The 27,785-nt window shown below is 38.3% G+C and overlaps 1 protein-coding gene across 2 annotated transcripts in view; it reads left to right on the top strand.

Moving 5' to 3' along the window:
- USP15 (ubiquitin specific peptidase 15) overlaps positions 1-27,785 on the top strand; it is a 71,970-nt gene that overhangs the window by 30,061 nt on the left and 14,124 nt on the right. The window contains exons 6-8 of one of the 2 annotated variants that reach the window (XM_032185992.1): positions 564-625; positions 11,118-11,201; positions 20,040-20,184. In XM_032185992.1, the coding sequence (XP_032041883.1) occupies positions 564-625; positions 11,118-11,201; positions 20,040-20,184 (291 nt within the window). The remainder of the gene's footprint in view (positions 1-563; positions 626-11,117; positions 11,202-20,039; positions 20,185-27,785) is intronic. The other variant, XM_032186002.1, reaches the window with a different exon arrangement.

Here is a 27,785-nt window from a genome sequence, read left to right on the forward strand (position 1 = left end):
TACTGGAATCTAGTTACCATTTCAGATGATCTCGGCTATCCCAGCTGTCAAGCCAGAAAGGCATGAGCTTTTTGTAGGTCCTGTGTCATGTCTGCCAGCATAGGGCAGATATCTCAAATACCCAAAGGCGTTTCAAATGGCACTTGCCTGTGTTTGGGACTGAGTGTTCTGTACTCCCGTTTGTACCAATAACAACTTGAGTTAAATGAATTTCATTAGACAACTGTCCTGTTTGGAAAATCAGTATTAGATGAATGCTTCTTAAAACAAACAAAAAACCCCTCAAGACTATGATTTTCAGAATATCAAGGCGGAAAAATGTTGTTGTTTTTGTTTGTTTGTTTTTTACTTACCTGTGTTATGTGAGGCAAAATTCCTTTGGTTCCATTTTTTAACAGGGCTGTTGTAGAGACATGATTTCTACAAATCCATAGATTCTGTTTAGATTGGTCTTCTGACCTCTTTAAGATCTTGCCATTTTACTCAAAAATTGCTGAGGTATATTAAAGGATGTGCTGAAGGTTGCCCAAAGTGTTTTTATGATTTATTTTTTTTTATGGTAGGTACTGGTGATAGAACAGAAGAATGAGGATGGAACATGGCCAAGAGGTCCTTCAACTCCTAAGTAAGTTGTGAGTTTGCCACGTTCACTATAGCTTAACTGTTTTCCCATGTTCTTTTGCTCTAAAACACAGCTGGTTTTAAAAGTGGTGTTCTATTTTTAAAATCAACATTTAGATGTTTCAGCTGAAAAAAATGCAGAATAGTGTATTTGTTTTAAGTGCTGCACATTATAGAACATAACATAAAAACGGTGACTTCCTGCATATGCATTGCATAATTTTGTTGCTTTAGGCCAGTGATACACTTTGTCCTGCTTAAAAATAGGAAAAAAAAAATACTGTAGTAGGAAATTGTCAAACTTGGCTTATTTTAAATTTCTATTTCAAGTGTATTTGCTAGGATAACATAGATGAATGCATTTTATCAGTATTTTTCTTAAGTGTAAATGTTTTCATTACTATCTTGTCCTTTTATCTTCAGAGCACATAATACTTACACACAAATATTACTTAAATTTCATTCTGCATTGCCAGGACATTGCTTTTGTTCTTTGTTGGGCTGTCATCAATTTACAGATTATGATGTTATTTTTCTTTTCTGTTTTTTTTTCCTGTGGTCATTATGACCAGCACCTTGATAACAGCAAGTAAATAGAAGAAGACTTAAGCGTGACTTTTTTCATTTAGCTAGATACTTTTGTAAATTTTGTTTCTAGGATATAAATCACATTCTCTGTCAGATACACAGGTTTTGATGAACAGTTGGAACTTATACCAGCCTTACAAATAGTTAACTGTTTATTCCCCTTTGTAGATGGGTTCTCGAGCATATCTTTTACTGAGAAGTTCTTTACGTTCCTTTTATTTCTTTTTTTTTTTTTTTTTTTTAATTCTGAATTCATGTAATGAGATTCACTGTTTTTAAGACATTTTTTGTAGAATCTTTGCTTATCATTTGAAGGACGGAGATTCTTAATCTTCTTGGCATTTTATCTCAAGCACTTATTGGGAGCAACAGCTTATATTAAGTTGCTTAATGAAGTTTGAGTTGTTCAATTTAAGCTTAATATGAACAGTATCATCTTGCTTAGCAAGATGTTATGACAAAAAGAAATGAGAATGTAGAGCACCAGAAGGAACAGGATGCAAAATAATTGAAGTTTAATCTCTGACTTCAAAAAGCATCTAGTTAAAATGTAAGTTCTGAGTCAAATTTTAAATGTAGATTTTGAAGTTTATATGCATTTAGGTAAATGAGTATCATGGCTTCTTTTGAAAGTTTTGATAGCAAGATATTCTCGGTACTGGTATCTGCTTTGATTCTGCCAAATTTTCATTACACTTTTTAGAAGGCGTTGAGAAACTGCATGTAAATTAATGTATATCATCTGGAAAATCTTTCCTTGGGGACAAGTAAAATGGCTATAGAAAGTTCTGGTGTCGGGGAAGGCTTATAAGTAAATCGGAAAATGAGGGTGAAATGGGGGTATGTTTTTGAGATTTGGCAACTGTCACAAACATTGAAATTTGGTATTCAGATGCACTGTAATAATGGAGGGTTTGCAATATTTAGTAGATTCACATAGAAGTTATAAACAAGCAGTACTGAGCTAAGGTTTTAGACAGATGTAAAAACCTTGTGAAAAATGTTTAGAGGGGTAAAAGTATAATACACTTGCTTTTGAGTCTCCTGTGTGAGATACACTGGGATTGTTAATATTAGTTTGTCATCAGCAGTAGTATGCCTCCATGCACCTTCTTACAGTCCTGTCATTGAGGACATGCATTCACTGAGAGCTGGGAGTAGCTCTTTGTAGTGCCTCTTTTAGAAGAGTACAGATTGTAAATATAATTTCTGAGGCCAGATGATAAAATGCCATATTTTAAAAGGTCAAAATGTAGAGTCCTGGAAAGTGAAATATTTCTAGTGCTTGAAAAGGCCAGGATTGTTTTCAAAACATCACCTGAGCTTTTCATAGAATCACAGAATAGCCGAGGTTGGGAGCAGGCCTAGTCCTAACGTCTGCTCAAAGAATGGTCCGTTGAAACAGGCTGCCTGAGTCTGTGTCCGTCTGGTTTGGAGCATCTGCAAGAAATGTCCTTTCAGTGTGCACCACTGAGGTCTCTATACCACCAGGTATTTATACGCATTGGTAAGATCCCCCCCCCAGAGCCTTTCTCTTCTCGAGGCTGAGTAGTCCTGGCTCTAACCATTCCTCCCTCAGTGTGTACTGGTGCCAGGGTTATTCCTTGCCACGTGCATGACTTTGCATTTCCTTCTATGAAACTTGATGAGGCTCCTCTCTGCCCATTTCTCCAGCCTGCAGAGGTCCCTCTGAATGGCAGCACAGCCTGTGTGGTGACAGTTGAAAATCAGATAGTAAGGTGTTTTGCACATTTTCCCTGCCTTTTTCTTCGTAGCAGAAGCATTACAAACAGTCTCTACATTGATTGCTTCTATTGGCAGCTTTTATACCTACTGTAGGTGATGGAAGAGGAGGGGTTTTTTCCTTAAGAAGCATGTTAAAGGCGTGATCATTTTTTTCTGCAGCAACAACATACTTATTTTGAAAGAGGCAAAACTGTGACATCAATTTGCTATAGAGAAGAATACCTTGGAAAATAATTATGATTTTCTCATAATGAATCAGTATAAGTGATTACAAGCTCACTTATTAGTGAGCTTTTTATTACCAAAACAATTGTTTTTTTTTTTTATAAAGGAACTTGGAGAAATTGATTTTAGGCTTGAGATTTTTTTTATGTAGGATGAGAGACTCTGCTGTGCAGTTGAGAATTTCAGCTCTATGTCCAAGCTTATCAGTGCTTAGATTTGTTATATGTGTACTGTTGTTCTGACTTCTGAACTTAGGTTATTTTGGAAGCAGTTGCAAAATCTCCTACTTTAAAAACAAACAAACAAACAAAAAAACTCACCTCTTAAGTCTACTGATATCTATTATTGTCTCATAGTTTAACACTGCTTGTAAAATGTTTTTGGTTTTTTTTTTTTTTTTTCTGGAAGTATATGAATGTGGTTGGTGTACATTTTTTAGAATGTATACAGAGTCAGTCTTCTGCCTTGGGAACAGCTGGATTTTTGGCACTCTGCAAGGTTCTGTTTATATCAACGCTATCAGCTACTGGGATTTTGTTGCTCAGGAAGTTTGGCTTCTGTGAAACTGTTTCTAGGGAGCTCATAGTGACTTCTCCTCAAATGTCTTTACTGTCATCTGTTCCTTAAAATAGCTATTATTCAGCATTAATTGATAGTTCTGCAGAAAATTGTGTTAAACTAACTCCGTGTTTGTATCCTTCTGCTGAAGATCATTTCATGGTTGCAGGGGTTGGGATGTGCGTGGAAAAATATTTTAGTAGTTTATTGTCATTAACATGTTTTAAACTAAGATAACAAAAATCTCAGGCTGTAGTTTGCATAACTGAAGCAACTTTACTACAAAACCAAACTATATTTTTTCAGGAAAAACTGCAACAATTAAAATCTTCATACAATCTGTGATTCCAAAACGAGACAAGGAGAAGAAACAAACTTAAGCTTTGAAGTTCCACTGGGTACCAAATGAATAGCCAGGACAAGCTTTCTATTAAGTTTTTGTTAAGAACTTCTTACCTGTTTATATGCAGATTTATATATAAAAGCAAGATAGAGAAACATAGAAAGAGACTATTTAGTAAAAACTTGTTTTCTAATTTTAGAAAGGTGTTGTATGCTGTTTTCGTAGAAAAATTAATAAACAAGCATTAATTAACTTAAATCCATCTGGTTCTTAAATTCAAAAATGCTTCTTACATGGCAAAAGCCTAAGTATTTCCTATTTATCATATATATATATCTGTAGACAATAAAAGTAATAAATTTAATTCTGGCCTGTGTTTTTTTTTTTTTAGACATCACTGCAGAGTTAACTCTTCCAATAGCTAGCTACTTCTTCGCATAATTTACAGATAGAGTGCTGTTAGCTTTAATGTGTTTCTATGTAAAAGGGGATACGTTGATTTTTCTTGACCGTACAAAAATTTGAAACTGGAAACAGTCATATTTTTTTCTTTGTAAAATATATTTTGTCATATGGTAAGGTTTTTTTTCTTAAAAAGTTCTTTCCTCTTTCCAAACAACATGCTTTTATCTTGGAGAATCACTAAAGGCTCTCGACTGATTTTTGTTGTTGTTTTGTTTTGTTTCTGAGTTGGATCTTTATGTTTTTTACAGAAACAAAAAGGAATAAAAGATAAATAGCTATCCCCTCCGAAATAATTTAATTCTTGCGTATCCTAAGTTTTTAGGAAGCAAATACCCATAATTCTTCAAAAGAAAAACTGCTTGTGTATTGGAATGAAAAGTATCTAAAACCATGGGTTTTAGCGTTTTTCCCCGAAGCAGTTGATGCACAGACAGGTGTGCCTTTCTGCTGACATTGCTGGGAGAAAGATAATTGTGGAGAACAGAGCTGGCAACTGGGGACTTATTCTTAGGTCTTAAATTGTAAAAGCAAGAGCTTTTCTGTGAGTCAAGAGCTAGCCTGCAGTTTGCTGATGCATAATAACTTGTTCAACTGCAATAACCATGTGTCTGAGCCCCTCTGGGTAAACATCAAACATTGGTAATGTACAACAGAGACGTTTTCATGTTAGTTTAACAAACATGGTCATTAATACCAGTTAATACAGGGTTGAGAAGCTCTAACAAATGCATGCCCTGAACTCAGTTTGTTTTTTGTTTTTTTTTGGTTGCTGTTAGGATATCAATCTTTCATACTCCCAAAGAAATACGATTAACTGAATTAATTGTTGGTAGTGTGGTTTTTTTTTTTGTAAGAAGAGAATAGTCCAAACTGAGGTAGGATAAAAATACTAAAGCTAGCTTTAAGATATTAAATTCCATGTCAGCCTAGTTGTAACCACACCTTCAGAGTCCGTGAGGATGGAAGGAGTTCACAAGATGGTCTTGTCCAGTCCCCATCCTCAAAGCTGGGGCAGCTAGAGCAGGTTTCTCAGGACTATGTCCAGTCAGGGCTGGAATATCTTCGGGGGGGAGAATCCACAGCTGGTCTGATCAACCAACTCCAGTGTTTGTCCACTCGTGCTATAAAAAAGTGATTGTTTAATCACTTTATTTTTTTGTGACCATAACCTTATTATGTTCAGATGGAATTTCATGTATTTCAATATATACCCAGATCAATATATGCCCAGGTCTCTCCTGTGCTGGGGAGCCCAGAACTGAACCCAGCACTCCAGGTGTGTCTCGTCAGGGCAAAGTGCTGAGAAGAGGACAAGGCTCACCTCCCTCGACCTCCTGGCAGTGCTCCTCCTAATACAGCCTAGGAGGTCAGTGGGCTCCTTTGCCCCAAGGGCAAATTGCTGGCTCACGCTCAGTTTTCTGTTCACCAGGACTCTAGGTGCTTCTCCGCCAAGCTGCTTTCCAGATGGTGGGCCTCCATTCCTCCCCTAGCATGTGTTGTTGCTGGGGGTTACAGAAACTTCTCTGTATCCTGTTACTAAATTTGTGAGGTCCTTTACCTCCTTGCCCTTCTCATGCTGGTAGGCGAACTGTTGTGTATCAAACTAGTTTCAATGTCTTTGACTTTCTGTGGTGAGCTCTGGATGCTAATACCAACTGTTGTCTGCCAAAAAGGAACAGGTTTGTGACTGTTGCACTGTTGACTGTTGACCATCTTCAACTGATCAGGATTAGTTCAGGAAAAGAGAAGTTGTACAAGTCCTTCACAGATCTGGATTAGGTATGAGATTATGTATTTGCTTGTCACTTGTTCAAGTGATTAGTTAGTATCTTCATTATAGCCTATTATATCATTTCTAAAGCAGTACTGAATCATTTTACATTATAATTTATTGCCCTACCACGCAGTCTGTTTTGAGAGTGGAGAAATAAGGTGGCTGCTTGTCCCATGCCATGCAGAGATAGTCATAACATATATCAAGTTAGAAGGGACCTGCAAAGATCCATGACACTTGCTTTTGATCTGAATTTTAATACTTGAATTTTTGTCTTGTTCTTTTTGGTGTCTCTACTCTTTGTGTCAGCTCTGAATTGTTCTACCGATTTAAATGAACTGGGCAAAGAGGGTACAACTTGTGGTGATACCATTTAATTAAGACAGCTCTTATGATAAGCCAATGAAAGACAAGTCTAGCATGAAACTTTTTTGAAGCCTAAGCAGTTTAATGTTGTTCACTAGTTTACCTTGTTTTTCTGGATGTTGTCTTAGAATTTATGTGCAGAAATTTGATCTAACATAATAAAATTACAGTTACTTAGAACACTGCTGGTAGATTTGGTTTGAGGCAATCAGATTTTTCTGTGTTCCTGCTAAAGGTTTTTTTCTTAAAGGGAATTGCTTTTTATTATAGAGAGAATTTGACTATTACAATTGCATTTCAAATTACTAACAAATACTTACGTAGCAGTCTTCCACTATATACCAACTAGAATGCCAGTTACAATCTCAGACTGCATGTTTTTATGCAGTTTCAGCATTTTCCTTGTGAAAGGAGGTTCAGTTATTAGCAATAAAGATTAGAAAATTACTATCAAAAGTAGTATGGAAAATCTTGCATTTACTAATACGTACCATTCTGCTGCAGAACATATGCATTTTGTGTTTTGCTAGGCAGTGTCTTAGCGTTTTTAACCAGAAGTGAAATATCTAAAGAAGTAATATATGCTTGTGCCTTACAGAGGTTTAAAAATCACTTTGAAATGTGTTGAAATCAGGGGCAGTACAAAACTCAGAAACCTCTAAAAGGGTCTCTCTGAAACCCAAGCTTTAGTGAAGAATAGGTTATGATTGCATGGGGGCTGTGAAGAGAGGAACATGAGGTACACAGGCTATTCTTTCCTACCTTTATAGTATCTGTATCTTCTGCCTCTTTCTTCATCAGACCTGTCCCCCAGGTACACTCTGGCTGGCTTTATTCCCCTCAAGTGTTGCAGAGCCTCTGCTCTTACAGGAATACTGTGATTTGATCACTCACTCTTGATGTTTTCTTTTTTTCAGAATAACTGGTAAATGAGATCACTGTGCCTGTTTTTTTTTGGTTTTTTTTTCTCAACTCTTTTTCCTTTTTTAATTTTGATGGTCGTCTTCTATTGCTTGCTTGATTATGTGTTTTCAAGGAGCCACGTGTGTATGTCTGCAATGATGTGCTTGTAAATATGAATAAACAGAGTAAGTTCTTTGCAAAGTGCTTCTTGAAAATATGCCTGTAGAAGACTGAAGTTATGGTTCACATTAACAATGGGAGTTAAGATGGCTTTGTAGCTGATACACAGGCAATGGAGAATGGGTCTTTGGCTTTTCAGGGAACTTGCTTCATTTTGCTGATACAATCTAATATATTAGGGTGTGTTAAACATAAAATGTACTCTGCCAATAAGTCCAAAATGCTTTAGGCAAGGAATTCTAGCCAAAACTCTTGTCTTCTATGCATACGAAACAGAAATTCAGAGCAAGAATTGCTCTGGTTTTGCTACTCAGAATCTTTCTGGTAGCTTGGCTGTGGAAGAGAGTGTAGTCTGGAAAGCATAGTCTAGCTGCCCACCAGAGTGTATAAAAGAACATTCCTCAACAATTTTAACTTCAATTGTTGGCTGTGTTACTACATTAAATAGATATCTACAAAATTTTGAGATAGGGATGATATTGTCATATTTCTTTTTTGTTTTGTTTTGTTTAACAAGAAAGAATGCTGAAACAACTCATTAATGCTGTTTTTTTTCTTGCAGTAGGGTGAAGTTGAGTGAAAAAAGACCAAAATATTGCTTGTTTCAACTATCTCTTTGTAATTGTGTCCTATAATAAGATCAAAATCAATCCCAAGATGGTGGCTTGAACCATGATACATGCTTTTAAGAAGTCCATACAACTTGCAACATATTAAATTATCCTTGAAACTTCAGAGTAATATTAAGTATTTGCTGATCACATACAATTTTCATAATATAATTTAATTAGCAATGATACAGATAAGAAAATTATGTAGGATACTTTTAGACTCAATAATGAAGTCCAATTTTTGTATAGTTGATTGCAAGAAACTAAAGCACATACCACTGTTGAAGCAGAGGTTAAATACATGTGAGCAGTCAATCTGATGGAATGATTTTTACATCAAACATTGAAATATTTAGAGACTTGAAAATTACTTTGGAGCTCTTGCTTTATTTCTTGCTTTATATTACAAATATTTTTATCATATACATAACTTCTATATTTTGATGTCAAAAAGCCCTCAATGAATACAAATAGTGCAGTAATGCAAATAATGCCACTTCAGTCACAGAAAATGTAGGGTTTATTTTATATCTAAATGCAGGAAAGAGTTATTGCACTAACTTTAATCATTTAATCTAGTATATTTGGAATGAATTTTTTATTTTTACCAGAAATATTGATAACTAAGTATATAGTTGAGAAATGCTGAACTTAAGAGGAAACTTTTTTTTTCCCCTTCCACCTTTGCTTATCATTTTATGTTCTGGCTCATATATATTCTTTAGACATCTTTGGTGGTAGTTGAATACCACAGTAACACTAATATACATGTATATTGAATTTTGCACACTCCTAAAAGAATATATACTTTGTCTTAGAACCTTGTATTTAAAACAGAATTGACTTTTTGTTGTATGCTTGGTGGCTCATTTTTGCTTAGGAAATTCCTAGGTTGTTGCAGGGTTCATTTTTTGTTTTTTAGTAATGTGTACTTTTGTCATTCTTTTTGTATAATGTTAAAGAAAGGAAGGTAGGGCAGTACTTTCAGCTGTAGTGCTTACTGTCCTTTCAAGGTTTTTTGTTATTCTTGTTTTCATCTTCTTTTTAGTGAATGGGGGGATTTCTGCCAATATTCTTGTCAAGTTTTCTGACAAGTATTAAAATCTATTAAAAGTTCTTAAGAGCTATGAATGAATTCCACTCATCTTTGTGCAATGTAAGCAGCTGTAAGCAAATAGAAAGGCTGCACACCTCAGGGTTGTAGGAATCTCTTACTGTTTTATATGTCGTGACTTCATATTTGATAGCAAATGCTGAGTTTTAACTAGATATTTTATCATTCTGGCAGAGCATTGCAGCAAGGAGTAAAACAACTGTCATTTTCTCTAAGAAACAAATTATTTTTAGTTTTTGGCTGGAAACCAGATTTTTATTTGTGCAATTTATTCTGGTTTCTTTGAACCATTAGACAACAATTATTTTGCATCAGTTTTTGAACTTTTAAACAATACTGAATTAGAATTTGGCTTAAATTGCAGAAAAGGCTTCAAATTTGTTCTGAAAATTCAGGTTTCCATTCAAAATGACTTGGTTCAAAGAGCTTCTTTAAAATAACAAATGTGCATAATTTAACTTTTGTCTTGAATTCAAATAGGGCTAAACTGACTTCAGATTTTTATCTTGTGGACATAGTCTGTGTATTTTACTTCTTTGAAGATAAAGCTCAAAGGATTTAGATTGATAATGGAAATCTACAGGAAAGCTTTTAAGTAACATTTTTCTTCATGTGGTAATAGCTTTTCTTTTGGAAGAGGTTTATTAATAAAAAGTTTAAAATAAATGTGAAAATGTACTTGGAAAAATTCCCTGTGTAAATATGTCTATCTCCTTGCAGTGCTTAGTGCTTCAAATGTGCTTAAAATATCCTGAGCATGCAGAATTTCTTGTCTTAATGTTGTGAGATGTATTTCAAAGCTTTCCAAGGACAGCTGGAGCTTTATCCAACCCAGCTGGAGTTGCACAGGGCCCACAAAAATAAAAAAAAATGCATGAAGATGCCTAAAAACCATGGAGCCTTTTCCATGGTTTTCTGTAAGATCTAGAAAAGGAAAAAAAAAACAGCAGAAAAAGTCAGCAACATTGCTGTGTATTGTATTTAATTGTTAAATTAAGGATTTTTTTATGATTGAAATATTCAGTATTCTTATAGTTAAGGAAAAGTTACTTAACCAGTGGGGATGAGCATTGATGATACTACTTTTGGCTAAAGAGGTTTTAAGGCTTGCTTAATATTCCACATAATATCCCGGGCTTCTTTTAACAATGTTAATAGGGCAAATTTAATGAAATGGTTTCATGCTGCTGTTAAACTAACCTTGGAATATGTGTCTTAAGCATTTTGATGTAACGTCTCAACATCCATTTATGGTTAAATGAAAAATCCATAAAATTTTTTATGTTGGAAGCCTTGCATTCTAGGTTGTAGAACATCAAAATATCTGTTGTCTTACTGTAAACTGAAAGCATTTTTTTAGCACAGAGGTCTGTGATTTTTGTTTGCTTTTTGTTTTAATAGCACTGTTTCTTCAACATAATATGAAACTGTGAAGCTTTTTAAGTTTTAAAAAATGGTTTCTGAGAGATGTATATTGAGTATTTTTAGTGCTTTGCCCATTTTTTAAAAAAAAAACTATTTCTTTTCCATGCTTGTTTATATGCACTGTTCTTTTGTTAGCTTGCTTTCAAGGTTTTTAATATCAGCATTTTTATCTAATTTACCATTTTCATATTTTTAAAGGTCCCCAGGTGCATCCAATTTTTCAACTTTACCAAAGATCTCTCCATCTCTATCAAATAATTATAACAACATGAACAACAGAAAGTAAGCAAATATATCTTAAAAACTTTATTTAATTGAATCACCTCAGTGTGATATAAACAGATTTCCATGTTACCTAGCTTAAGAATTTTGATTTGTTTGGACAGTATTTGGATTATGAATTGTTACTGGTCACTGTTTTGCAGTGTAGGTGTTGTAAAGCATGATAGCAGGAAACAAAACTCAATTAAAATGTTTGGTAACTCTTAGCCCTCAGATGCTAAATATAATGCTGAGCACTGTATGAAAATATATAAAGACTTTATTTAGATTTTTATCATTCCGAAATACATTATTATATGGTCTAGTTTTAGATGGGGAACAAAAAAAGTATAAACTGCTTATAGTTCTGTCGGGTTTTCCCTTATTTATTGATTCTAGGTTGTTATAGCAGGATGTATGATAGTACACTTTGATTTGAGGCCACGGTGGCTGAATTGTTATAGCTGTAATGGTTGTCATAGTAATTATTGTCACAGTAATTATAGCCATTGATTAACTATCAGCAGCATAAATTCTGTGTCTTAGTGCTAGGAGACTTCAGAGATCTGTTTGCAGTTGATGTGCTTAAGTATTGCAATGTACAGAAGCTTAGCAAAAGAGACTTCTCACTTTTAAAAGTTTTCTCCTTTCTGTGACAAAGTAGAAATTTTGTAAGGATTGTGATAAAACTCTAAAAGAAGAGCTTTCATATTCCAGTGGCCAACCTTGTGTGTATTTTTTTATATGTGGCAACTGTAAAAAGTTGGTGAATATAGAAAAACATGGAATTATTTCACTTTAACAGATACTTGATAGAGCATCTTTCAAATACTTGACGCCAGAAAGCACTCATCTCTAATGTAAGCTGGGGGAAATCTGAGGCTTATTCTTATCATTCCTTCAAATTGAAAATATTTTTCCAAACATGCATTATGTGATTAAACATGAAGATGTTAAGTATTAAAAAGGTGATATAAATGTTAAATATTTAATTAAATATTAAATACAGTATCTTCCAGTTAAATACTGCATTTGAGAAGTGATTTTTCGTAAGGGGTGACGTGTCACTTGTGTTTCTACCAATTCTGAGAAGCCCCAAGTCTCAGTTTGAAATCCATGTAATTAACTGCAGTCTGTTGTACACTGTGTGAGTGTGTAGTAAATAAAAAGTATATGGTACCTATTGTCTGAAAAAAACATTCGACTATAGCTGAGCCTCTAGCTGAGAACTGAACTCTTTCCCCCATTGCATATGCAAAAGATAGTTGTAATGCCAAAAGTGAAGCTCAGCAGTCACTATTTCTTAGTGAGGTCCCATTTTAAATTGTCAGCATTTTTTTCTTTACTTATATTTAGCATCTCTCTAGTGATGCTTTAGTTATTTCTAGGAAGCAGGTTTGAAACCTGTTGCCAGCTCTTGCAGCTTTTAAAGACAGTTTCCCCACTTGCTTTAGCAGATTTTATTTTTTGGTTTCTTTTGAAGCCAAAATGGGAGCTGTGGTTGTGGTTTTTGGTTGTGGTTTTGTTTTTATTTTTTAATTTGAAGATCTTCAACAGAAATACACGTTTAAAAGGAAGTGATATAAAATTGAGATTTGATGAGGTACTGGTTATTTGAAGTGCCTTAAATATAACATCAGAAAACTTGAATTAGAATAGGTGTGTGTGCTCCGTAGTGTTATGAAACACCAGCCATTTTTCTGCTGTAACTCAAACCACTGTATATCTGACAGTTATGTAAAGCAGATACTCAATTCAGAAGCATGTATTTTTCCTTGTAATGAAATAATCTATTTATGATGAATTAAAAAAAAAAATAGAATCCACAGATTTACAATTTGCTAAAATAGATAATACATGAAAATCTGTAGTAGAACTTCTGTCAGAATATATATTCAAGACAGACTAGGTCAGTAATAGAGAAGTCATCCATTAATATACTATGTACTGTTACATGAAGAATTTTTGTCTTCAGAAAGTACATGTATTTAATTATATAATTCTGGGTTAAAAGCAGCAGTTTTCTCCTATTTTCTACTCTTCTCCCAAACACCTCCTTTTCTAAAAAAGTACTTTTCCTTTAATTTATGCTATCATCTTTTCATTGCTTTCTTAAATAACGACTTAGGTCAGTGTTGCCCAGAATTTATTTTCATGTTTATACCTTGATTGTCTTTTACATTTCATGTTATCTTCAAAACAAAAGCAAAATAAGGCTTTTGTGGCTTTCTAGGATCCATTGGCACCTCTATATGGATATAAGACACTGTGTCTCTAAGAAAATACCAGCATTTGTTTTTGAAGATAATTTTAGCTGACACAGCTGATCTGTGAGGCAGAAAAAGCAAACAGCAGGTTATGTGTAGCGATAGAGATAATAGTACTTTACAAGTCTGTTATTGCAGTCATTATAGAGTGGCCATGTTAATAACATCTTGTTAACACTCTGAAAAGTATTATGTTTCTTTATATGGTATGCATTTCTATAAAGTAGAATATAGCACAAGGTTTTGGTTTGGTTTGGTTGTTTGTTTTGTTTTAAATTACTGATCATAGACTCAAAGAATGGTTTGGGTCCAAAGGGACCTTAAAGCCCACCCAGCTCCAACCCCTGCCATGGCAGGGACACCTCCCACCAGACCAGGTTGCACAAAGCCCCATCCAGCCTGGCCTTGAGCACCTCCAGGGATGGGGCACCCACAGCTTCTCTGGGCAGCCTGTGCCAGGGCCTCGCCACCCTCTGAATGAAGAATTTCCTCCTAACAGCTAATCTAAATCTTTCCTCTTTTAGGTTAAAGTTATTAACCCCTTGTCCTGTCACTATGCTTCCTGATAGAGTCCCTCTCCAGCTTTCTCTTAGAGCCCCTTTAGGTGCAGGAAGGCCACTGTAAGGTCTCCCTGGAACCTTCTCCAGGCTGTGAACAACCCCAACTCCCTCAGGCTGTCTTCATAGGAAATGTGCTCCAGCCCTTTGATCATCTTTGTGGCCCTCCTCTGGACTCACTCCAACAGGCCCATGGCCTTCTAATGCTGGGGGCCTCAGAGCTGTATGCAGTATTCTAGGTGGGAAAGTATAAATTTAAAGATGTATAAATGTTAATTGCACATCGTCCGTAGAAACACTTTCTTCTTGTAGCACCTGATTCACAAGCAAATAATATGGGGAACATGATGTTTGTAACTATAGGTGAGAATGCTACCTTTATCATCTTTCTCCAGATGATCATGAAAAATATGAAAGACATTAGTAGTATTTGCATAGTGACATGCACTTCTGCTGCTTCAGGCATCTCCAAAAACTGATAGAACCTAGCTATGCATTTGTTAAAGTGGCTGGTCACAAAAACACATTGGCAATATGTTAAAATGGTTGAAATATTATATGGCTCTGTAAGTACTCCAAACTTTTCATCTTCTGAGTTCATTCTTGCTGCTCACATTTTTTTTGGAGCACTGCACTGTCAAATTGTGTCATTTCCAAAGCTAGCAATGCTGTTCCAAACTTTTCTGTAGTAAAGCTACACTTCACAGAACTCCAACTATACAATGGGTGCTCTGCATTACTGTGTCGTAATCTAAAGTTTTCTGGGAGGTTTAAAGGTGGTATATAAAAGTAGTTTCAACTCAAAATGTATAAGTTTACAAATAAGTAGGTTTCTCAATGATATTTTATCACCATTTTCACTACTCTAAGAATTCTGGCTAACTGTTCAGGGGTCTAAGATTCCACCTCCAGGTCTTGCTTTTTTGAGCAGCGATTTCTTTTAAGAGCCATCAGGATTTTCTTTCCATTCTTGCCCTTACTTGATTGCCCCCATTCTTGTACTACCCCTTCGCTTTTCCATGCATTATTCCTTCATTACAGGCAGCTTTCTAAAGGTTTGTCAGGAAAAGAAAACGTGGGGTCACATTATGAGAAGTTATTTTTTCTAGGGCATTTCTGTTTGAATAGTTTATGTAGGCTTGCCTCGCATCTTTACTTGTTTTCCATTCTTAATCATTTACTAATGGCTGTTATTAATGCTGGTTTTTTTTGTTTGTTTTTTTTTTGTCCAGTCTTAAAGGAATGAAAAGAAATACAATGTAATTTAAACAAAAATAACTTCTAGAAAAAGTGAAGTTTATAGACTATAAAAGCTATAAAGAGAAATCTCCTAGTCTCCCGCATATAGTAGGCACTGAATTTTCCTTGATGTGTTTTGATGAAATATCACTGAAACCTGACAGTTTCTGCATGTGTATGGTATTTAACTCAAAAAGAAAAGGGATTTATGGGCTTCCTGCTATCCTCTACAGTCCATTGATGCCCATTATGATTGTTAGACTAATTCCTAAATCAGGTAGTACAGTTATTTCACCAGTTAAAGGATTATTAATCAAGAATCAGATGCCTTTTGAGAAGAAGAGCTCTATCTCAGTCAGGAGATGTGCATGTTTGATGCAGGAAGCCTGGGGTGCGTTTCTTGGCCTAACACTGTAGGGTTGCATGCAATAATCAGATGGGTTCCTGTGGCCTTTAAGCTCCAGCCTATGCTGGGAAGAGTTTCCAGAACATTCGTGATATCAATAGGGTCACTGGAATGCCAGTATTTGTGGTGACAGAATAAAAGTCCTGCTATTTGCAGGTGACTCCCTTTTATCCTTATTTTCAGTGCTGTTTCTGCTACACCTGCTGCATGCACTCATCCTCCAAGCTTTGCTAGTCCAATGCAGGAGCTGGTGCTAGCAAGGGAGATGCAAGATCTTTGTCTGATATGAATGGGGCATGAATATTTCAAGAATCTCTCTGAAGTCTGCAAAAGCTTTATGATGACCAAAAGTTTTCTGATTGACCCAGAACTGATTTCCACTTTGTGAAGCCTGTTATGAAGGAGGTGGGCCAAAACTTTGTCCTACTGGTGACAGCCCTAGTATCAGCTTAGGAAAGTGTTTGGCACTGCCTGAGAGCTGTGGCAAGACACGTAGATGAGCTCTTCATAGAAAACCACAGTGATGTCTATGAATCAGGCAAAATATCCGGCTCCTGGTCCCCAAGGCTGGGGAGAGCCCCAGAAGGGTGCTGGTGGCTTGTTTCTTGTCTGATCAAGGTGGGGATGCTCTCCAGGATGAGTTCAGTCGCACTCAGGTGTCCAGTTGGAGGGAGAGAAGTTTTTAGTTCCTCATTATCCTGCCTCTTTTGCTCCCATTTAAAATGAAATCCAGTTGGGTGTTTCACTGTGGCTCTTGTTGCCCTAGCACAAGACCAACCTTGCTTGCTTGGTCTTTCCTACTGTGAGGGCACAAGGCTGCTGATCAAACACCCTGACTGCTGTTCCTGGCTTTGCTAAAGCTTTTTTAAACAAAGGTTTCCCATTTTCAGTGCTTCAGTCTCCTTCCTCTTACTCATTTCAATGCTGTTGTGTTACAAAGAGGATGAGGAGTATCTAAGGTCTCCCACCAGAGGACCCTACTTTCAGCTGAAGCTCCTAACCCCCCTGGTGAATCCAGCATATGATTTATAAAAGGGTGCACTGCAGTGCACAGAGATAAGACACTAGTAATCCAACTGGGAGCGTGGAGAGGGAAGTCACTAGACATGCACTCACATTGTACTCTACAATACACAGTGTGTGTGGTTGTAAAGGACGCGTTCAATTCTAACTCCAATTTCATGTTTCTTCTCCCTCTTGAGGAATGCTGATGTCCTATCTTTATTCCTCACTTGTGATTTGTAAGGACTTAACAAGTTTAAGTGACCAAACACCACAGACATCCTGCAGCCTCACCTGCAAGATGTCCCAGCAATAAAGAACTTGCCAATTCTCAGGGGTTGCATGAGTGCTTTTTTCCCATCCATCCCCCAGCCCTTGTGCGAGAGGTGGCATCCTTTCCTCACAGAGCCTCGACAAAGAGCATGAGAGGAGCCAGCTTCCTTTGAGCTGCTGCGCTGGGGTGACAGGAGGAGTCCCCAGGGTCCACCATGTGCCTTTAACATTTGTGAAAATAGACTGAGGGGTGAAAATAGTAGTGCGTAAGTGATTATGGGTGGCTAATTTCTTATATTAGGGGTGAGTTTCTATATCTGAATAATTGGTAACAGACGTGGAGAAGGATGAGGTACTCAACAACTTCTTTGCCTCAGTTGCACTGGTAGGCGGGCTTCCCAAGTCTTTCATTTCCCTGAACCTATAGATGGAGGCTGGGGGATCAAAGTCCCACCCGCTGTAAGTGAAGAGCAGGTTTGAGACCACCTGATGAATCTAAACAGGTACAAGTCTATGGGAGCTGATGACACGAATCCCAGGGTCCTGAGGGAACTGGCTGATGTAGCTGCCAAGCCTCTCTCCATCATAGTGGAGAAGTCCTGACATTCAGGCAATGTCCCTGGAGACTGGAAAGAGGGAAACACCATGCCCCTACTCTTCAACAATTAAAACAAAAAATCTAATGAAGAGCACTACTCTTCAATAATTAAAACAATTAGGAGACATTTTTTCTCAGAAATAGCAGTCAGGCATTGGAACAGGTTGCCCAGGGAAGTGGTCAAGTCACCGTCCCAGGGGTGTTTAAGGAAAGGTTGGACATGGTGCTTAGGGACATTCTTTAGGGTGACATGGGTGACATTGGTGGTAGGGGTAAGGTTGGACCAGATGATCATGGAGGTCTTTTCCAACCTTAATTTTTATATGATTTTTCTGTGACTTTATTTGTTCCCTGAGAAGAAAAATAAATGAATACACCTGACTCAAGGGATGAATATGGTAACCATATTCTCTAAAATCCTAAAATGTACTTCTGTGGGCCAGTACAGAATATGAGAGAGGCATGGCTTTCCATCTTATGTGACCACTGGTTGTTTATATTTCTTACACCAGACCAACACTGGGGATCCGTCTGCATTACAATTATCTTAAATTACAATATCATGATGTTACTCGGCTAATTTAGGGAAATTTTTCACATGAACGCACTATAACCAAAAGACACCCATTGCATTTCATAGCTTCTGTTTATTACCCCGACTAAAGCTCCTAAAGTTCTCAGAGAGGTGTCTCCTGATAACCATGTGAAATGCATGCTCTTTGAGTCATATGCAGAAAGCAGTAGCAAGCAAGCAGGGGTGAGGGTAGAGGTTAATGCGTACCCTGTATGTGTGCAGCTTGTGAGGAGCGTGTTCCTTTTGCACCAGTGACCAGACTGTGCTTTTTCTTCCTGGGGGAACAGAGGCTGCCAGCTTAAGGGAGTTGGGGTTGGTTGCAGTAGTTGGGCTGCAGTTACCAAGGGGAGACAAGGTAATTTTCCCTGGATGAACCCAGGTCTGATGACGGGGGAGGGCTGACCACAGAAACATGCTTGAAAAGGGTAAAGGGGCCCTGGAGTTCAGAAAATATCTCTCTAAACTAGGATGAAGGACAGAAGTCTTACATTGAACAGGCAAATCTAGCTTTACAGGGGTTTTGCATGGAGGATGGCCAGTAAACAAAATGCCATTTAGCCAGTTTTGGGGCAAGACAAAGTTTTGGGTGAAGAAAATGGTTAAGTATTGAAAAGGGAGGTATAGATATATACGAATTAGAAACTTAACTATTAAATAGAAATGGTCAGATGTAAAAGTTTGGGAATGATATCTCTGGGGAGTAGTAGAGCTATAAACTACACAGATTTGTGAGGCCATCAAAATATGGGGCAAATTTCTTCCCCTTCTGTTTGAAATTTTCAATAAATCTTGTGATTAAAACAAAACAACTCTTGTTTGTGAGACGTGAGTAATTATCCACTGTGGGGACAGCTGGAATGCAGGTGGATGTAAAGTGTGTTACACTATGAGAGGAATAATGGCTGGAGTATATACCAAGGGAAACGGCTGCATCCTCAGACTTCTAAAATTATAAATCTCAATTATTCATCAAGATTGATTATTTGCACTGCATATTTTTCCTTGTCATCCTTAAGAGTTAGCTTTCAGATTTTTTTTTATTTTTTTTTTGCATTTCTTCTAATGTGAACAACGCTCAGTGACTGCAGAAATGATCTCGATCTTTAGCCAAAGCCATCAGGCAGTTTCGAGTATGGTCAGTGCCTGAAATTGTTTAAGAAAGAGTTTAACCTTTCTGTTTGTTTTTAAACATCTGTGATATTGCAGAGCATCCTCTTACAAGATTCTTTTGCTTTTCTAGTGTTCTCCAATATGTTTACTTCACTTCTTGGGGGGTTCTTCTGTATTTAGTATTTGCATGATTTCACCTGGAAGCAAATTGCCTTGAATCTTGTTGTTTTATCTATTTCAGTCCAGTTTTTCCAAGTAGACACGTCATAGAGATCAATAAGGAAGTTGTTACAAGGCACTTTGTGCATTCTTTTTACCTCTCAAGGCTTTCCTGCATTTGCACGCTGGATTGTGCAGCCCTAGCATGGAAGCTATTTATAGACCGCCTGATGCAGTGAGGCAGCTATGCCACAGTGGCCTTGGAAATCTCAGCTCTCACCTGTAACTCTGCATTCACATTCCCACTGTCCTCGCTCTCTTGCAGTAGCAGGATGCAAAAGAGACATAAATGATTGATTGCTGCTGGTGGTGTCTAAAGTCTGAGTGTGTTAAATTTGATGGAACGAAGAAAAGAGTAAGCTGTGAAGCTGCTCCAGTCAAAAAGGGGTAGGGATGTAATAATTGCAGTTACTGCAGTACATTAGATTTTGGCTGTTTGCAGAGGTGGCTTTTAAACTGAAATTAATGTTATTACCAACGTTAAACATTTTGTAAAATCCTTTCTTTTTCACAGAAGTTGTTTTAAAATTTGTCATCATTTAATGTACTTGTATGTGTGGAAGTACTATAGAGTACATGTTTACATTTTTAAAAGATGTCTTGTTTTTTTACAGTGTGAAAAATTCAAACTATTGTCTCCCATCATATACTGCTTATAAGAATTATGATTATTCAGAGCCAGGAAGACACAATGAACAACCAGGCCTATGTGGCCTGAGTAACTTGGGGAATACATGTTTCATGAATTCAGCAATTCAGGTATGTACTTTGGAATAAAATGAGCTTGTCTTATTATTTGGAAACAAATATTTTGTTATATTTTGCCATATTTGGAAACTAACATTAAAAGACTCCATTCGGAAGCAGGATAGGATTAATACTGAGAAATAATACAACTGTATTGGTGTATTGGGAAAACTGGTTTATGTAGCTGCGTTCATTGTTTCCCATGTTTCTTGCAGTGGAGAAAGTCGTCACTGTCAGAAAGAGATTTGACCAGCATTTTAGATGAATGAACACTTAAGTGGGATTTATTGATTTTGTAATGATTGCCATGCAGGCATGTTTTGAAAAATACTTTTTCATTTTGAGATATGCTTGTGTATTGGTTGTAGGGCTAAAGTGTCAAGAAGTAGATGACCACTGGATTACTAGGCCTTAATTTCTAATCGATTGTTATAGACTTCTAGTGCACAGGTTAACATGCAGAGAACCTTCAAATATATTTCCGCATCACCTTTTCCTTTGAATAGTTACTATGTCATAGATGAGATATTTTACAGGAATTTAAAAGCTAGTTTCTTTGCTATGGTTGCAATAGAAATATTAGTATACCTGTACTCCAACCAGGACAGGAAAGAAAAAAGTGAAATGACTACAATTTTTTTTAAGTGGAAGCTGCAGCAGGACAATCACAGAATAGTTTGGGTCCAAAGGGACCTTAAAGCCCACCCAGTTCCAACCCCCTGCCATGGGCAGGGATACCTCTCACCACACCAGGTTGCCCAAAGCCCCATCCAGCCTGGCCTTGAACACTTCCAGGAATGAGGCATCCACAGCTTCTGGGAAACCTGTTCCAGTGCCTCACCTCCCTCAATAGTGAAGAATTTCTTCCTTATTTCTAGTCTAAATCTGCCCTTATTTAGTATAAAAACATTACCCCTTGCCTTGTCACCATACTAAGGAGTCTCTACCCATCTTACCTGTAGGCCCCCCTTTAAAGGAAGTTTGCTATGAGGTCTCCCCAGTGCCTTCTCTTCTCTAAATTAAATTCATTAATGATTAGAAAGACCTAATAATTTGTTTCTGTTTAATTCTGGAACTCATGTTTTTGTCACCAAACCAGTCTTAGGTCAAAAAACTGTGAAGTGTACTTAAGTTCTTTTTCATAGTTTTTCCTATTGAGTGTAAAGATCCCGGGTCTTTACCAAGGATACTTCAGATTTAATCTCAGTAACCATCACAGGGGTTCCTGGCTTACGTTGAATTTCTTCTTTATCCTGTTCAGGAAAGTAGTAGTTTCAGGTACGTTTATAATCTAAGTTTATGAAGTTGCTGAAATTTGTTCAGAGAAAGAAATGTTCCAGAGATGCATAGCCTATGAAGGTTTTCTATCCTTTTTTTTGGTATATAAAATCAAAGAATAATTTGGCTTTGAAGGGATCTCAGAATGATCATAGGTACAGTCTTCTGCATGCATCCATTCTGCATGCATCTGCATGTAGTCCTGTCACTGTGTACCTCTGAGAAGTGTCTGGCTCCATATTGTCCACAGCCTCCTATTAGGTAGCTGCAGACATAAATGTGCTTTGGGAGAGTGGCAGATACACCAGGGGGTCATGTTGCCATCCAGAGGGACCTCCACGGTTTATATAAATGTGCTGAAAAGCATCTCATGAAGTTCAGCAAGGAGAAGTGTGAAGTCCTGCATGTGGGCAGGAAAAGCCCCAGACATCAGTAATTGTTTGGGGCTACACTTGTCAATGTGTATAAATACCTGAAGGGAGGATGCAGAGAAGTCAGAACCAGTGGTTCTGAGACAAGAGGCAGTGGGAACAAACTGGAAAACAGGAGGTTCTGTCTAAACATCAGAAAGCACTTATTGACTGTGCAAGTGACTGAACACTGGCACAGCCTGCCCAAAGAGGCTGTAGAGCCTCCTCCTTGGAGCTCTTCAAAAGCCACCTGGAGGTGGTCCTGGGCAGCCTGCTCTGGGTGTCCTTGCAGGGTATTGGACCAGATGAGCTCTAGAGGCACCTGCCAACCTCAACCATTCTGTGATTCTATGAATAAAATTCTATATGTAACCTCTCTTGATTATTGAATTGCATCATCATACTACTTACTGTAAAGTAAAAAATTAACAGTATGTTTTTGTGTCTAGTGAGTGAGCCAGAATCAACTTAGAGGCTTAAGAATATTCTTAGTACGTAGCAAAACATTTTTTTAATGAAACTTTACTTCTCTATCAGGCTAGACTGATTAAAAACAAAGCTAATTTTGATTGTAATTTGAATTTGTATACATGTAGATATAAAAACTTAGGTGAGAATGATTAGCATGGGTTGTTGTGCTTAGGTATCTTATTCAGCTTATTACACTTTACATCAGCATCCCACTGTGTTAACAGGATTTCAAAAATATCTTCTGATGTTTACATTCCAAAACAAGCCAGCCTTCGTTGCTTTTCAGTTCTATCCAAAGAATTGAGTGTTTAAATAAGAATTATAAGAAAGTGTAGTGTAAGTGAATAAACAGAATTTTGCTGATTCACAAGACAGTGCCATGGTAAGAAAATTAAAAGGACTCGTGTTTTTTGAGCAATGCAGCTTTTAGTTTGGCTTGCTACCATTCATTTGTCCTTGGCAGTACATTTATTTCAAATGCATTACTCGGCAGCTTTCTTTGCAAGGAAGTGTGACGTATCTTTCAGTTCTATCTACTATATCTCTCAAGGAAAGAATTTTTCAGAGTTTAGTGTTATCCAAGAAATCCATGAAAATGCTTTTTATTGGGAGTATGACATGTTATTAACACTCTGCAGTTTCATACACTGCAAAGTCTGCTTTTTCCTTTTGCAACCATTTAAATTTTGCATTTTTTCCAATTATGTTTTCAGTTACACAGAAACTGTATATTTTCCCATGTTAATTTGCCATTACTTCTACTGTTAATGGGCTAACATTTGTTTATTCAGGCTAAAGGTATTTAGTGCTTGCTTAGTAATGTGTAATGCCTATGGCCAAAGCACTGTGAACACATTTGATCTTGGAAGCAAAGAGGGGATGGGCTCAAAGAGGGGGTGTGTTGATTGGAAACTAGGGAATTGTGCTTGGGAATATTGGATGCTGTAGTCTTTGATCTTGGATGATGGAGTGTGCTGTACCCTCGGCAAGTTCAGATGTGATACAAAACCGGTAGTAGAGGCTGACACACCAGATGGGTGTGCTGCCATTCAGAGGGATGGAGAAATGGGCAGACAGGAGCCTCCTCAAGTTTCATACAAGGAAATGCAAAGTCATGCATGTGGCAAGGAATAACCTCAGCACCAGTACATGCTGAGAGAGGAACAGAGGCCCACCATCTGGAAAGCAGCTTGGCAGGGAAGCACCTAGGGTCCTGTTTAACAAAAATCCGAGTATGAGCCAGCAATGTGCCCTTGGGGCAAAGGAGCCCACTGACCTCCTGGGCTGTATTAGGAGGAGCACTGCCAGGAGGTCAAGGGAGGTGAGCCTTGTCCTCTTCTCAGCACTTTGCCCTGACGAGACACACCTGGAGTGCTGCATTCAGTTCTGGGCTCCCCAGCACAAGAGAGACCTGGGCATACTGGCAATTGAAAGGTGACAAAAGATGATTAAGGAACTGGTTAACTCTGTCATTAAATAGTTTGATGTAGAGTTTTAAGTGCTGGAATAATTTCCAGTTACATTCATGTATGTTCTGTTGCAAAAGCTCTATCTTGATCCCTTCCATTCAGTCAGCGCTGAAGTATATCCGGTGTAGCTTCCTTGAACAGAAACAGTTTATCCACTTCTGCTGATTCCCACTTTTTTCTGCTCTTCATTCTATCCACCCAGCACTGAGAATGTATTTTCTGAAGTATTGCTGTGCTGCCACCTGTGGATCTTTCCGTAGTATTGCTTTGCCCTATTGTGTTAGATAATAGCATTAAGATCTCAGTGGGTAAAGGTTTTTTTTTCTTTTGCTGTGAAAACCTGAGAATTCCCAGTTTACGTTTTGTGAAGCAAAAACAGGAGAAGAATTAAAGTATTTTTTTAAACAAAAACACTTTATATGTTTATATATATATATATATTTATTTTTGCCATCGCTGTGATTATGTATACTTTTAAACGGCAGTTGTTGAGAATTTTGAAATGAAGTATTTCAGGAAATTCCTTTATTCAGAAAGCTGAAAAGCATTCCTTCTAAGGTTGGTTCATAGAATGGCTTGGCTTAGAAGGGACCTTAAAGATCACCTAGTGCCAATCCCTGCCATAGGCAAGGATGCCACCCACTAGATCAGGTTGCCCAGGGCCCCATCCAACCTGGCCTTGAACACCTCCAGAGATGGGGCATCCACAGCTTCTCTGGACAGCCTGTTCCATTGCCTTACCACCTTACAAGTGGAGAGTTTCCTCCTAACCTCTAATCCTAAATCTCCCCTCTTTCAGTTTAAAACTGTTCCCCCTTGTCCTGTCATTATCTCATTGAGCAAAAGAGTCACTCTTTTTTATAAGCCTCCTATAAGTACTGAAAAGCCACAATGAGGTCACCCCAGAGCCTGCTCTTCTTTAGGCTGAACAGCCCCAGCTCTTTCAGCCTTCATAGGAGAGGTGCTCCAGCCCTCTGATCATCAATGTTACAGCAATGATTTTATCCAAACAAAACAATGCTTTTCACCAAAACGTGAAATGAGTACGTTTTTATTGTTCTGTCTCAGTTGCCATGGGCATACAGAGTCTGGGTTAAAGAGTGCATTAGCTGAATGTTTTTGTCACCACATCTGACACTAAGCTCTTCAGACAAAAGTAGGACAGACAGGTGTAAAGTAATTCACCTTTTCTTCTACAACTGGGATCTCTTTTTCAGTCAGTCAGCTCTTGGTCTCATATTAGGCAGCTGAAATAGGAAATTTTAGTGTCCCTTGTGTAAAACTTGTATTAAGTAGGGCAGCTCAAGAAGCATGATACCTATATGAATACCCAATGTTTAGCTTAATTTCGTGATCTCATTGTCTCCTTCTCATTTCCACAGTTTACTGGCATAATAGGTAATTTGCTTTGAAGTTTTATTATCACTCCCATATAATATCCCCTCTGAGATGTGAATAAGTATTTCCTGGTTACCTTAGTATCATGGGATAATGCAGATTAGAAGGGACTTTAGGAGGACACTGGTGCAACCTCCAGCACAAAGGAAGGTCAGATTTGAGGTCAGAGTGTTGCCAAAGGTTTTACCCAGTTGGGTCCTGAAAACCTCCAAGAAGGTAGGCTGCACAACCTCTCTGGGCAACTGGCTCCACTGTTTACTGTCCACATGGTGAAAACTTCTTACCTTACATTGAAACAAGAGACATTAAGAATCTAAGCCCATTGCTTCTTGTCCTCCCACTATTTAACACTGAGGAGCCTAGTTCCATCTTCGCATTAGCCTCTCTGTAGGTACTAGGAGGTTGCTGTTGGGTCCCCCTGAAACAGTTTCTTCTCCAAGCTGAACAAGCCTTGATGCTTCAGCATCTCCTCACAAGGCAAGTGCTTCAGCCCCACTGACCGTCATGGTGGCTCTCTTTCCTCATACGTTTTCCTTTTTTATCAGTTAAACAATCAGATCCTTGCAAGTGTAAGAGTGTTCCAGTATTTAAGGTATGGTTTTAGAGCAGGATAGCTTGACTTTTTAGTTTTCAACCCATGTGGAAGTTTGGACGGACATGGATGACAGGTAGAATCACTAATAAGATAATAGTTTAGTGTTGGAATTAAAATATTCCAGTGAGACTACAGAAATAATATGCATTGGGCTTACATGGCAGGGTTTTGTTAGTGGTGGGCTGCAGGGCTGGCCTTTGTGAGAAGAGTCAATCAGTTGCCCCATAAAGGCATCATAGTAAGAGCCAGTTTCAGCTGGCTCCAAAGACCTGCTGCTGGCCAGAGCTGAGCCAGTGTGTGACACTGGTTGGGACTCTGGGAGAGGAGATTGAAGAAGGGGAAAAAAAAAATGCTGGACAGTAGCAGCTGGGAGAGTGAGGAGTGAGAAGCAGCCCTGCAGCCCCCAAGCTCAGCGCAGCAGGAGGGCAGGAGGTGCTGCAGGCAGGCAGCAGCAGTTCCCCTGCGGGCTGTGCAGGGAGAGGCCCCTGGTGGAGCAGGCTGTCCCCCTGCAGCCCATGGGTCCCACACGGAGCAGATCTCCATGCTGCAGCCCCCCCATGGGTGGAGGAGCCCCCGGTGGAGCAGGTGGATGTGGCCTGGAGGAGGCTGCGGCCCATGGAGAGCCCCCACAGGAGCAGGGAGGGGGTCTGGGGAATACTGATGCCCGTGGGGGACCCGTGCTGGAGCAGTTTGCTCCTGGGGGATGGACCCCGTGGTATGGAGCCATGTGGGAGCAGTGCTTGAAGAGCTGCTGCCTGTGGGCAGCCCCCGCAAGCTCAGTTTGGGAAGGACAACATCCCATGGGAGGGACCCCACGGGGAGCAAGGGCAGAGGGGGACTGTGAAGGAGGGGTAGAGATGAAGTGTAGAGACTTTACCACAGCCCCCATTCCCTGTTCCCCTGCGGTGCTTGGGAAGAGGAGGTAAAATAGGGTAGATGGGGGGAAGGTGTTCTTAGTTTGCTTTTAGTTCTTCACTGCTCTAGCTTGCTAGTAATAGGTAATAAATTACATTAGCTTCCTTGTGCTGAGTCTGTTTTGCCTGTGACAATAATTGTTGAACTGTCTTTATCTCAAGTTCTTTTCATCACATTTTCTCCCCCGTTCCTTTTGAGGAGGGGGAGTGAGAGAGCAATTATGGTGGAGCTCAGCTGCCCAGCTGGGTAAAACCACCACAGTAAAGCACTAAAAATAATCTTTATTGTTCAGCTTCCTGTGCTTCTTAATGCTTCCCACACACTGCCAGTTACACCTGTGCTTTCTAAACAGCAGACTCTGTATGTCATATAAATTTTTAGCTCTCCTTTTTGACTCAATAATTTAGAGTATTTATGGGCTGTTCCTGTGCACGTACATCAACAAGGAGCACAGTGTTGCATAATGCAGCTGATGCACAAAGTGCACGAAGCATTGTTTTGTCCAGTTGCATTGTTTGCTCTGAATTTCTTAGAGGTTGATTATGATCCTCTCATACCGATGACGTAAGTAGTTGCTATCTGCAGGTTGTTCTGCTACAGATTTTTTTTTTCCTTTTTCGAAGTAATTAATATGCAGTGCGGGACTCTTAATTCCAATATTAACCTTTGTCATGTTGAAGGCCGATACTTCTTCTGTGGCTTGTCTTATAGTTGTTGATTGGTCTTGGAGTTTCTGCATTGTTGTATTCTTTTTTTTTCCTGTGGTCACCCAGCTCAACTACTAGTTTGGGTTCAGAGAGTAAACACTTTACAGAAGATTTGTGGATTAAGTAAAGCTTATGGAGACTGGTGCCTGAAATTAAGTGCAATTCTGTTAACTTGTTAGCTCACAAAGTTTTCTGTAGTTCTACCATATTTGTTTAGCTATTGTTATTTTCTGTTATTCTTCATCCATTGGTATATGTGCTAGTTTACCTATCTCTGTGTTTTTGAAACAAAAAAAATAGGCTGAACAGAGCGTGTAAATCTGGTGATTTTGCTATCTAGTATATTGCCTTGGTTGTAATAACTCCTTTT

The sequence above is a fragment of the Aythya fuligula genome, chromosome 1 (genome assembly GCF_009819795.1).
Source record: "Aythya fuligula isolate bAytFul2 chromosome 1, bAytFul2.pri, whole genome shotgun sequence".
Taxonomy (NCBI): domain Eukaryota; kingdom Metazoa; phylum Chordata; class Aves; order Anseriformes; family Anatidae; genus Aythya; species Aythya fuligula.